We start from the raw sequence: 13,373 nt of genomic DNA, 5'->3' as shown, positions 1-13,373 counted from the left end.
TACTGCAGAAACACCTACTTCCATTGAATTAATCTGTACATTTACCACATAATAGTTGTTACTTAAGAGCATCTTTCTTACATACATTTGGAATGTAACTCAGAGTTAGCCTACCTGGAGTTTTTCACTTAGGTAGGGTTCCTAAATATACTTAGTTATAAAGTAAACTTAAATCAATTAATTTACTTCCAAATAAATTGCTTTAAGGCTTAGGTATCAGAACATAAAAATGTAATTAATTCCTTTAATTCATGTTCTGTAATGGATAAGAAAACTGACAAATTAATCAGCCATGACTGAATGGCACACCTATCACTGTGCACACAAAAGAGAGCCTTATTCATAACACAGAGAAAACTCAGCACTTCTAGTGGATGCCTCTGGATGTCCTTCAGAATTTTGGACTGCGCCTATTCAGTGAAGGTCTTTCTGGGACATACAGGTAGTCCTCGAATTACGACCATTCATTTAGCAATTGTTCCACGTTACAACAGCGCTGAAAAAAGTGACTTGCAACCGGTCCCCACACTTACGACCATCACAGTGTCCCTGCGGTCATGTGATCAAAATTCAGGTGCTTGGCAATTGGCATGTATTTAGGATGGCTGCAGCATCCAGGGGTCACATGATCACCATTTGTGACCTTCCCAGATGGCTTCCAACAAACAAAGTCAATGGGGGAAGCCAGATTCACTTAATGACCACGTGATTCACTTAAGGATAACAGCAAAAAGGTTGTAAAATTGGGTGTGACCCACTTAACTACCACCTCACTTAGCGATGGAATTTCCAGTCCGAATTGTGGTCATAATTCGAGGATTGACCTGTAGATCTTCATAATTTTTGTTGTGGAATTAATCTTTTAATTTTCTCTTTATAATGTAAAAATAAAGTAGAACATAAATATAGCCTCAGTTTAGTAGTGTCTTGATAAATAGTTTAACTTAAAAAGAAATAACCATCACTGAAGCTAACACTATTTGAAGTATTTTTTTTTAAATTATATGAGTGAAGTTTTTCTCATTTCTCATTCAAGGACTCCGGAAATTTATTCATACTTATCTATCTTAACAGAAATGTGCTTATAATATTACCAGATAGCATATTAATCATTGCAAACAGAAACTTCCGATCGGTAAAAATATAAAAACTCAAGGCATTAATTACAGAGAAATGCCAGACATACCCTGTCTAACCTTCTAGCTTCTATATGTCTAAGTAGCTGTTGTCTCCAGTCAGCAGGCATTTTACCACAGCTCTCACTTCCCTTCACAGGGGTAGGCCTTGTCTTTAAATCAGGATTATCCGACGGCTTCTCACCATAGTTACTCAAGTTATAGTCGGATGGTATTTTTTCCAATAGAGCTGCCATTGTAGGCCTAGCTGAAACTGGCCTGGTTTGGGAGGTACCATAACTCTCTGTACTGTAGCTTCTTGCAGACAAAGGCCTCCTTTGTGTTAAGTTTTTAACTGGAAAGCTTCCAGACTGGGTTTTCACTTCTTGATATGAAGGGTGTTCATCTTCATACCTGCCATTTCTTTTGAGAAACTGGGATTCAGACACTGAAATGCTGCTTTGGCGTTCCATAGCTCCTCTATACTGATGTCTGTTATACCTATCACTCTGAGGCATTTCGTGCGGTTCACTGACTCTTCTATACATGGACATTTCGGTGGAACTAGCCAATGAATCTGCTCTTCTTAAAAATCCAGCCCTTGATCCCTGACTTGACAACTGAGTATTGACAGTCTCTTCATTAACAGAAGGCTGTGAGAAGGAAAACATGTGTTCCATGGGTGGATATCCTCGATAGGCTCTTGGACTAGCCAAATCCTTAGAGACACTTTTTGTCTGTTGGGGAATGTATTCTGGAGTATGTTGGAAAGGTGGTGGTAGTCTCTTTTCAGCTTTCACTTCTACTGATCCTTGAGGATTAAAACTTTGGTCAAATTGGTATACTTTTTTAGTCACAGAGGGCTTTTGCTGCTGCTGGACCTTTACACTTCCATAGGTCAGCAGCTCATCATCAAGCATTGGTACAGACTGGCTACGAGACATACTAGACATCCCATGTTCCGGCCCCAACATTTTATCTTGTCTGTCATGTATCCCTGCATTATCAGTAGTAGCTGCATAGTTCTCTAGTGGTATGTTATAAACTTTATATGCACCAATATCTATCTCATCTATACTTTGTGATTTCTTAAATCTACTTGTTTTTAAATCTCTCATCATTGGAGAAAGCCTCTCCGTACTTTTACTGATGGAAATAATATTTTTAGAAAGCTCTGGGCGACAGTGAATGTGTGAAAAGACATTGCTGAGACTTCGATTAGTACTGGAATCGGGATACTCCCATGGTGTTCCTGGAGAAAAAGTACTAGATATTTCAGGAGAGTCTTTAACAAGGTCTTTCCTTTCAGGTAAAGGGCTGGTAGTAGGGGTGGTCTCCAGCTTAGAAGGAAAAGCTGTCCTATCTTCAAAGGGGCTTGGTGTTCTTGTCCAGTTCTGCCAAGGGTTTGATGGAGGCACTTCTGATTCAGGGGTGTTTCGGATAGTGGGCTGTTCAAGTTCTAGGGGAATACCAACTATCCTGTCTTGCCTAATTAAAGGCCTGCGTCCATGAGCAGATGTGCTTCTCGATTTAGAGCTTAAGAGGGGGTTAGTGCTAGGATTCTCCACTGTGTTCTCCTCTGCCACAAATCCTGTATTATCATAGTGAGAGCTGTCATTCCAACTGTCAGCAAAGGCATCACTCATTGGACGCCTATCATTGTGTTGCTGTAAATTTCCTGCTGGAGCAGACTCCCGCTGACTGAGTAATGGCTTGGTCTCAAGAGGTTGGGGGAAAGATTGGACAAGCCTGCAAGAAACAAATATTTTTTTAAAAAATGCATTAAAAAAGAAGCAATTACAGCAGAATAAAATGTAAACTGATACCTGACCATTACTGCATACATATTTTAACCAACCTATTACAGAATGGAAAGTTTATCTAGGCTGGAGTGGAATAAGAAAATTGGTTGGGGACTTGGGCAATCTATTAATGCCAAAGATGATTTGTTTTAAATTCTACAAGAAACAAAATATTGTACAAGCAGAACAGACAAATTTTGTGAACAATGTGGCCAATGAAGCACTTCTAAGCCATACTGATGTGCTTAGCTCTTTCCTTGTTATCAGTTAAATCCACCTTGGAATGAATTGTTTCCCATCCAAATAGCAGAACTGGAGTGAAGGAGAAACTGGAGGGTAAGGAAGTGGGGATGGGGGATGGGGGAGAAGAGAGAGAGAGAGAAGCAATAGAAAAGCAAAAAGAACTTTCTTTCTTTCTTTCTTTCTTTCTTTCTTTCTCTTTCTTTCTTTCTTTCTCGTACATCTAATTTCTTTGTAATACATTCAGGAATACATTTACCTCCTAATGGAACTTATTACATGGGACTGATCCTATAATCAGTGTCAAAGCCTCTTTCAAAATGTAATCTATTATATCCCTGAAGGAATAAAGTTGCTCTGTAGTTAATTTATTTATTACTTTATTAATTTATTTATCATATTTTTATCACTCACATTTATCAATTTAAACATGTGTATATTGACTGAGAAAATCTACATGACACATAATCACTACATCACCTTTTATGGATTTCCTATTAATATTTCTAGTAGAAATAGACACTTGGGAATTTGGAAAGGTGTAAGAAGTTTTGATTTTTTGATTCATTCATGAAGCATTAAAAATGTTCTGAGTTCTGGATAGAAGATTCTCAGAAAAGACAAGGATCATGACTGGGCCCTGAGCATTTATACTCTGCACCTGGCTGAAATGATAATGAAGTCCATAAACCCATGCTTCCAAAGAGTTCTGCCAGTTTTTTTTAAAAAAAGGATTCACTGGATTCTTTTTAGTTCCCTTTATTTAAGCTTTCTGGTGGGATATATCCCTATAGTCAGCTTGAGTCCTACTAAATAAACACACCTGTTACCCCACAATGAATTATTCACTGCATCTTTAGCTGTAGTCTGCAAAGATCCTATTTTAACATGAGCATTAGAAGACCCAGAAGAAGCTTGTGATGGGGAATAGTCTGAATAGGTGCCTGAAGAAACACTGTTATTCATGCAGTGAACTTTATCGGCTTCAGACTCATCGGTTGACTCTGGAAAACACAAAATAAATTGTTAATATGAAATTAAAAATTCAAGGAAGAATAAAAATTGAACAAATATACTGTATATACAAATTATATGCTATAATTAAACCCAGAAGAGTGGTTTCCAATCCTCTTCTGTCCTGTTTAGCCACATGTCTGCCTCTGCCTGGGCTCCACATAAAAGACGAATGCAGTTATTCAACATTATCTTCTGCCTGATTTTCCATGTTCAGTAACACGGGACACTTGCAGACATGAGGGCATTATATCAATCAGTTACTGCAGATCACCTGACATAGGTGCATTAATATACTATTATCCTTTTACACATTACTTCTCACAGTTACATGTATATTTTGTTAAAATAGCTATTTTTCTTTGATTAATATATATTAATTATATTGATAGGAAGAAAAAGTTGAATTGTTTGTTTTGCTATTGAAAGATGCCTTCTCATCATTCCACACTATCCATGAACTTAAGCAAACTGCAAAGGTCACAAATGGGATGGCTCAGGAACTTTGGTTGGAGATGGACCAGTTCTTTTTCTTCAGCTGAAGAAAGTACTATAGCTATTACCAAGATATATTACTATACAATATCTTCTCATCTGTAGGTTCAATACGATCAAATGCTCATAATAATCTATGACTTCTGTGTTACGAAAAATATTACACTTACACACAGTTTTGCAAGTATGCAACCACACTACCATAAGGTGTTCAGGATCAGTTTGATGCTTTATAATCATATACTTAAATCATTTACCACAAAGCATCTCTGCTTCATTAGAGGTGATCAGAATGTTATTTTAAAAACAGAAATCAAAATTCTTGAGTCCAGAACAGAAGCCATTTGCATTCTGAACGGCAAAACTCCTTTTTGAAATAAAACATAATGTATTACCAAATGTGACACTCCAGATTGGAAGTCCCTACATAATTCTAAAATGCTAAAACAGGCAATATTGGCAAAGAAATAACAGTACCGTTTTGCTGATTAAGTATACTCCCTTCTGTTCTGGTAAGTAGTAAAAAAGAGAACATGGTATAAAGAACAATACTAGTTCTGCATCTTTCTTCACCCATGATGTCCAGTTATGACACAGGAGTTCAGAAAAATCCAGTACCTTTTTTTTCTTTCCCTAAGAGAACAAGTTTAGGTTGATATAATGGTGCATCAGTCATTGAGGGGCGAAGTTCTCCTATCCTCATGTCATTCACAGGGTGTACAAAAGAATCCTGTAAGTTGAAATAATATTGGAGAATTAAATAACATAAAGAAACCACCAAGGAATGGGAAATTAACAATCAACTTTGTCAAAAGCATACAAGTACATTATTTTCAATGATAATAAATATTACAATGACAGAACTCTGTAAAAATTAATAACGTTATAGATGGACAAATGTGAAAATGTACAATGAAAAATAACCAGAATGCTTGAAATAATTTTTTCTTTTGGTAATTGTTTCTGTCCAATGTAATTTTTAATTTTCTTGTTAAAGGAAGTGGAAACTGTTCACATTAAATGTGAAAGTTCATATACATGTTTCCTCTATTTTTCTGCTGCTGTAGTAGAATTTGCAGAGAAAAGATGTGGCTGTTTTAAAGAGGTTCCTTGTGTTCTGAAATACCTCTTCCAAATAATTTTCAAAACTAGTACAGCCCTGCTAGATAGTGCATGAAGGAATGAATAAACATGATTTAACTGAAATCTGGTTCAAAGTTGTGACCAATCCTTTAGCAAATTCTTAATTATAATTCTGAGCTTTCTATGTTTTTCCTTCTCGCTGATTGAAATCATGTACTGTCTGAACTGACCAGCTTTTGAAATCTACATTCTCAAATCTGTTTCATATTTTCAATTTAAAAAGGTATCTTCCTTAAAACTGAAAGGCTCAGATTCAATTAACATGCCTTTAAATAAAAACAGCTCGGTTCTAAAAATCGGATTTAATGCGCTGTCAACTGGAGATGTTAAAAGCCATCATCTATAAACTTTGCCAAGAAATGTAACTCGATGTAGATATTTCAAGCAACTTCAAAAGAAAACCAAGTCAATGTTACATTAGGAATACTACAATCAGGCAAAAAGATGAATAAATGAAAAAAAATTGACTACTTAAAACATCTCTCTGCTTCCCAGCACTTGCTAAGAAAGTATACAGCTATTCTATTGGGGTTTCCCTCTCTTTTTGGTTCCTTTCCTTTCGAGCTACTCATCTTAAGCTCTAGCATTTGAAAGGTGAAATATCAAAAAGGGTTCTTCTTAGGTGCCTCTCTTTATTTTCAGTGCCTCCTCCAGATTGCAATTTTCAGTTGACTTTAATATATACTTTTATGAGAACTATGGATAGCCAGTTTGGTGTAGTTGTAGGCACCAGGCTAGAAACTAGGAGGCTGTGAGTTTTAGTCCCATCTCAGGCACAAAGCCAACTGGGTGACCTCGGGCCAGTCACTCTCTCTCAGCCCTAGGAAGAAGGCAATGGCAAACCACTTCCAATAACATTGCCAAGAAAACTGCAGGGACTAGTCCAGGCAGTCACCAGGAATCAACACTGACTCAAAGGCACGCACACACACACACACGAGAACTATACATAACTTCTGCCAGCTAATGTTAAAAGTATGTTGTTTCTTCAAAACTGTGTTAGCTAATGTATTGTTTCTTCCTCCTCTTCATATTAAGCATATGAACTGACTGTAGAGTCATACTAATATCTGAAAGTCAGAAATTTCCACTGGAAGTTCTTGTATGCTTTAAGATTCTATTGATCCTCTGGAATCATATACTGTATAAGCTCTGCAGAAGAAAATATATATCTTACTCAAATAGGCACAGAATGTACACCACAACCTTGTATATTTCTGCATGAGTGACTTACCTGTCCAGTGGTAGAAAACGTTTGGGGAAGATAACTGGCCAAATTGTTAAACTTTGTAGTCTACTGTTTCTCTTCTTCTTAATTATTAATGGAAATAAGTCTTTAATGAACTGGATATTAATTAAAAGTTACTTGGAGAAGCATGAATAGTAATTGCATTCTCTTGGAAGACAGTGGCAAATATTATCTGGCAGAATTCAGTATTAAAATTATCCAGAACATTAACCCACATATTAAAAACCAAGGACCATGACTAGCCAACTTGAGCTCACAGAAGCATGATGTCATGCTCCTGCCTGGAGACACATAATTAGACATGTCTGGAGACAAGCAGGTGGCAGGCTCCCAGTAGTTCCAAGCTGCAGTAGGCCTGACACTGTAGAACTGAGTCCTGCCTTTCCAGAGCCTTCTACCTCAGGGACCTCTCAGCCAAGACCAAGTGACCCAGGTCCTGATCTGGAAGTCAGACCATCCAGCCCTTCAGAAAGACACAGGTACTGAGTACATGTCCAGAAGGCTACACAGCACAGAAGTGCCAAGCTGACTTAGAAGTCTGTAAGTTTTGGCAGGAAAGCAGATGAGTTGCTACAAGAAGATCAATGAATCTCAGCTGAATGCTAAGAATGGACCCAGAGTGAATTTTTTAAACCTTCCCTTACACGTGGCAGGTTGCTGGAAACCATTTCTACACTTGGAGTACTGCTTGTTTCACCACTGATTACTATGTTCCTCATAGAGCCTTAGTCTGTTGTTTGATGATGCTTCTGGACTTCCCATCTTGTTTGGTGTTTTAGCTCAGCTTCTTATATCTTCTGCTGCAGCATATGATTGCCTAAGGTCTGTGAAGTCAAACTTGATTGCTTCCTATCTCTTGCTATTGCTTTTTCTCAATTTACTCCTCCTCTATGCTTTATGTAGGACTGAAGAGTTTTATAACCTGTTTTGACAAAGGCATTTACAACTGTGTAATTAGCCTTAATGGTCAGGTTGTGATTTTTTAAAAAAACGACTGGTGTGCAGAAAGTCATCTACCTGTATGTGCACTTTGCTTCTACTGTATGTGCATAATTGCTGAAAGAACACTCCATCCTGCAATTAATGATTATGTTACTCTCATTTAGCAGTCAAGGAGTCTTGCATATTTCCTAAAACCCTTATGAAGCATCCTACCTTCTATATCTATCTTCTCTTGTGGAACCGTGCCAACCCTTGCAGCCTTTCTGTTGGTGACCTACTCCAGCTTGTCTAGATCGAGAAGTTCTCCAGTTTTCTAAATCAGGATAATAATTACTAATACCTCCTAAAGGGGTATGACACTATCAGTAAAAAGATACGTACTGCTTCAATCTTAAAGCCATTAATTTAGAGAGCACTGGTATTATTCTTTGTTACCTCCACTGACAGCTCTTTTGTTGCCATGGGCCATTTGTGCTCGAATTTGTCTTTCACAGCTTGTTCTGCACTGGCAGATGGTGCTGAATTCTCAGGCCTCACTCCATGGGTAGATTTGCCCACCAGATTTTGAACAGATTTCACCATGTTCTTTAAATCTTCTGGGTATGGAGTTGGATAACGCTTTAAATTTATTTCAACCTGAATATTTAGTTAACAAAATAAATTAAAAGCAGAAGTAGAAAAGAAGAAGAATTGTTAAAATTTTCACTTTGATTACCAAGATGATATACATTGCAAAACACAGACAGTGAATTTAGGAATTTGAGACAATGTTAACATAAAACATCTGCTACACTGCATCTTTGAAATGCAACAGCCAGTATAATTTATAATAGGGTGATGCAGAATTCCAATCCATTGTTGTGAGTGATAAAAATTTGATTAAGATTATACCATGAAACTTATGATGCAAAATATTCCTCCAATGGTTCAGGCAGATTCTAGAAATTCACTAATATATGGAAAGTCACTCTGGATCTATAATACAATACAAGATTGTGGCTACTTATCTGAATATACTGGTAGCAATCCAAAAGAAGCCTAATTGTCCTTAAGTCTACAGAAAACAATGACACTTAGGTGGATTGCATTCAGCATTGAACAATTATCTTTCTTCTCTGATAGATGAGTGTACTTGAATAAACTGTGATGCTGTATCTACCACAAACATAAAATATAGATGCACAGCCAAGATTCCAAAGCGTACACAGGTTAATAGGCATCCATTCAAAAAAGCTTGACTGATGTGAAAAATACAGACTATGGTAGAAACTTACACTCAGTGTTGACGTATAATAAAATACGCATTACAGACAAGCACATCCAAACATAGACCTCAGTAGCAAATGTAAAATATTACATAACAAGTCAATGGACAGGTCCAGCACAAAAACTACTTAACTACAAGGAGTGGATATAATATCGCTACAGCTCTAATTGACAGTCTAAAGACTGCACATGCTGATAGGCTCATCTAAGCACTTGTATTAGTACATGACCTGGGCAATGGCTCAACTAAAGCCCAACACAATCTAAAAAATACGAGGGACATAAGCAAATAGTACATGCATTGCAAAGTCTACTAAAAATACACAGTAATTTAACTACACAAAGATATTTGAGTAAAGCCAATTTATCTTAGATCAATATTAACTTTCACTGGTAAAGGTACTCTCAGATGTGCTAGATAGAATTAGGGTGAAGATATTCCCATATCAATATTAAAAATGATAATTACCAATGCAGTCTAGACTCCCTTTCTATTCATGGTCTTTTATGTTTCACATTTAAAGTTACCTCAGAAGTAGCATGCCGCTGGGGATAAAAACCTTCCAAAGTGCAATATTCCTGGATAGAAGAATTTCTTTTTTAATTTCTACTGTCAAATTCAATTCAGCAAACAATGATATACTTGACCAAAAGCAAATGTTATAAGATCCATCAATGCAAATTAGTTACAAAAAATGTGTTATAAGATTTGTCTAAGTTAAATGTAAAAACAACTTATATGTACATAGCAGGCTGCTTTAGGACAAGCATTTTCTTGAAAATCAGGCCTTTGATGTTGACAGTTCTTTTGCCCCTTAAACTAATGCCTTCATATTCACCTAAGAGAAAGGTATCTGCAGTGCATACCACAAGCAGAGAGGCAGGATATCAGATAGAATGATAAGTTCTAAGAACCTATAAGATGTTATTATTACCCTATGTTACATTTCCTGGACAAAAGTGTAAGAAAGTCATCTATAAGCACCTATAGATTTGTCTGTCAGTAACTATCTGATTAGATACCCAGGCAGATAATGTAGTACACACGTTTCAATGTGATATTCTTCAGACATACTTTACTTAGTATTGTAAGTATTATAGAAACAAAGAACACATTGAGTATTACTTATTTAAGTTGTTTAAATTTATATCATTGAAAGTATTTTTAAGTTTCTTCAACTTTAATTTTGAAAAACTTTCCATTTAATTAGACTTCCAACCATTTTAGGAAAAATGCTGATCTTTTTCTGTATTTACATCTATGATGAGAGAGGAATACGTATATGTAAACAGTCTCTTTAGTACGGGGATTTAATAGGATATGTTTTCAATTCTTCACAAATCTTCAGTTGTTGCAGACATATACATATATACATACCAGATATTAGAAGCTAATCTTGGAAAATTTCTCAGAATGAATGTTTGTTATATTAACAATAGTTATGGCTAACAAGGATTTTTCTTAATCCAGAATATGGAATCAAACTACAGTTTCAGAGTCTGATTTCAGATAAACTCTGGTTAACCTGAACTGTGCATAACTTCAGTTTGCTTTCAGAATCTAGCTTCTGATTTGTGAGCTGTGTTGGACATAACTGATTTTGAAACAGATTCTTCATAGTGTTGTGTTCTACTATATATTGTGGTCAATTAAAGCTTTCAAGTTGACCATGCCCATTGTGTCATACTTTGCATTTTAAATTAGATTATTTTTTGCTTAACCAAATGAAAAGGCAGATAGATTTGCTAAAAATAAAAATGCAGCTTGTACCTTAAGAAAATATTGTAATGTATTGCCAAAAATATATATAGATGTAGTCTATTTATTATTGCTCAGTTTGAATCTGTCAAGTACAATAGAAATCTTACTGGCAATGGCTATTCTGTAATTTTTTAACTACCAGAAGTACCGGGGAGTTTCATGTGAAAACATAACAATTAAAATCAGAAGGCTAGGGCTTAACCTGAAACGACAGGATTTTTAAAAATGTATTTATCATGAATTTGCTAGCCTCCTGAATATAAAAAATGTAATTTTTAGAACCCTCATAAGAAGCCTACAAAGAAATGGGAGGAACAGAAAGTTATTTTTATTATTTTATTTTAATTATTTCATCTAATTTCTATTTGTTAGTAAAATATTTTATATATTTCTTGTTTTTTTATGAATATAAAGAAAATGCAAATCAGTTATACTGTTATTTTTCCTTTAAATGTACTGTACATTTATTTTTATTTGAAGATTGCATGAAGACTAAGCCAGATTGTATGTTTGTAACAGTCATTAACAAAACATCTCATTAAAATCAGTGATCCACTTTGCAATGCAAGGATAGCATTTATGCAAAGAACTCTGCTGCCCACCCACAGCTCATCTTCATGCTTACTGGCAGACCAACCAGCTTCAAAGAGGAACAGGAAATTTAATTGAACCTTTCATTTCCCCATCATCCAGCTATCACTTTTTTCTTGTTGCAATCTATATGTCTTTTGAAAAACAAGTAATTTAGACCTTGGCTGATGAAAAGTTAAGCAGAGTTGGACTGGAAAGAAAAAAAAAGTTTCTGGAAGAAAACAACTGCAAACCAGTTTTATATTTTTGTTAATATAGACATGAGGAGTCTACCCAACCCAAAGAAGATTGTACTATTTAAGGAGCAAGGGCTGAATAGAGTTGTCCACAAATCTTGATTTCCCTGCAAATTACTTACTGCATACTTGTTTTGAAGTTGGTAGGAAAAAAGCAAAACCATGGCTTTTGTGCGCTTTATAGAAAATTTTCCATTCTTAACACTTAGGCAATTAAATAAAACAATTTTGTTCTTAAGGGAGATTGAAAATTCATCAGCATTTCAGTCAAAAATGTATTGGATGGCAGAAAATAAAGATGAAGTATAAGCACTAAATATAAAAATAGTTTTCTCTATGTGTGTGGTGCAGTTATGTGTGTTTGTGTGTACACGTGCATATGCCCCTGTATCTGTGCTCAGTTATTTATTTATTGAAGAAATTTAAATAAATCTCAATCACAACAACAAGGAAAAATATTGTTCTAGGGCAGGGATACTATTTTTCTTTATTCCTGTCAATGAATTCTATTCATATCCTTGACCTTCCAACCACCACTTAATTGGCTGATATGCTTCTTGGTCTAAATTTCCTTAGAATCAAATATATTTTCAAATGTCTGCTTTAAATAAACTTGACATCTAGCTGCAAGGCACAGGTCTCTATATCTGAGTGAAGAAAGTTAGTTTTCTATAGTGGTTAAGATATCACTACTTTTCAGGCGCCTTCACCCCAATTCCAGTCTCTATTTGTCCACAATTCTTACCAAGCAGTCTCAGTGTAGCTTAGCTTACAATATTGTTTTTGTGGGGTATTCTCATGTAAGTCATCTTAAGGTCTCATGGGAAACTCAGCATTTTAATTTAGTGCAATAATAATCTGATAAAGATACATATGACTTTACCCCCAATTTCTGTTATTAAATCAAAATATCAAAATAATCATGATTGTAGCCAAACATTTCAGATATGGATCAGGCTAGATATACTAAGATTGGAAAACAATTTTTTGTATAAGAAATATTGTGTGACATATAAACCTTATTGGGTTTACCCCTTTCTTATGAGATTGAGACAACAATAATAAATCTAAGGGATGCTGAAACTGAAGCCCAGGTGCAGCCACTCAGTTTAAGGATTTGCTCATACATTCACATTATTTTACAGCCAAGGGCTTTTCAGTCATGCTATAATCTCTGTACCTTTTTATATGACCTGCCATACCCTGAATGAGGTAGCCATTTAAGGAAGCGCATGCTAGTACAAGGGTGTAGAGGTATGTTCCAGGACTGAGTGTATATGTTATATCTAATTTCTTCTCTTTCACCTGAATTAGGAGGTTGTTCTGCTTCCCTCATGTATTGTTGTCAGTGTTGAAATAACACTTGTGCCAACCTGGTTGACTTCTATATATAGAACAGGAGGTGGAAAAGGAAGGTATCTTTGGTTCAGACAGTAAACAGTCTTGGGCCACCTCTGATGAATATGGAATTAAGATAGTCTCCTTGTATAACATGTTGTAATGGTATGCGGGAATGAC

General features: G+C 35.8%; 1 protein-coding gene across 4 annotated transcripts in view; it reads right to left on the bottom strand.

Annotated features, from left to right (window-relative positions):
* LRRC7 (leucine rich repeat containing 7) overlaps positions 1-13,373 on the bottom strand; it is a 127,593-nt gene that overhangs the window by 34,486 nt on the left and 79,734 nt on the right. For 2 of the 4 annotated variants that reach the window (XM_063298107.1, XM_063298108.1), the window contains exons 15-18: positions 8,436-8,636; positions 5,285-5,396; positions 3,981-4,161; positions 1,187-2,864 (exon numbers count right to left, since the gene is read on the bottom strand). In XM_063298107.1, the coding sequence (XP_063154177.1) occupies positions 1,187-2,864; positions 3,981-4,161; positions 5,285-5,396; positions 8,436-8,636 (2,172 nt within the window). Of the gene's footprint in view, positions 1-1,186; positions 2,865-3,980; positions 4,162-5,284; positions 5,397-8,435; positions 8,637-9,794; positions 9,846-13,373 lie in introns of all 4 variants that reach the window. The other 2 variants (XM_063298106.1, XM_063298109.1) reach the window with 2 other exon arrangements.

This window comes from Candoia aspera, chromosome 3 (genome assembly GCF_035149785.1).
Source record: "Candoia aspera isolate rCanAsp1 chromosome 3, rCanAsp1.hap2, whole genome shotgun sequence".
In the NCBI taxonomy this organism is placed as follows: Eukaryota; Metazoa; Chordata; class Lepidosauria; order Squamata; family Boidae; genus Candoia; species Candoia aspera.
This window is presented reverse-complemented; position numbering and strand designations above follow the sequence as displayed.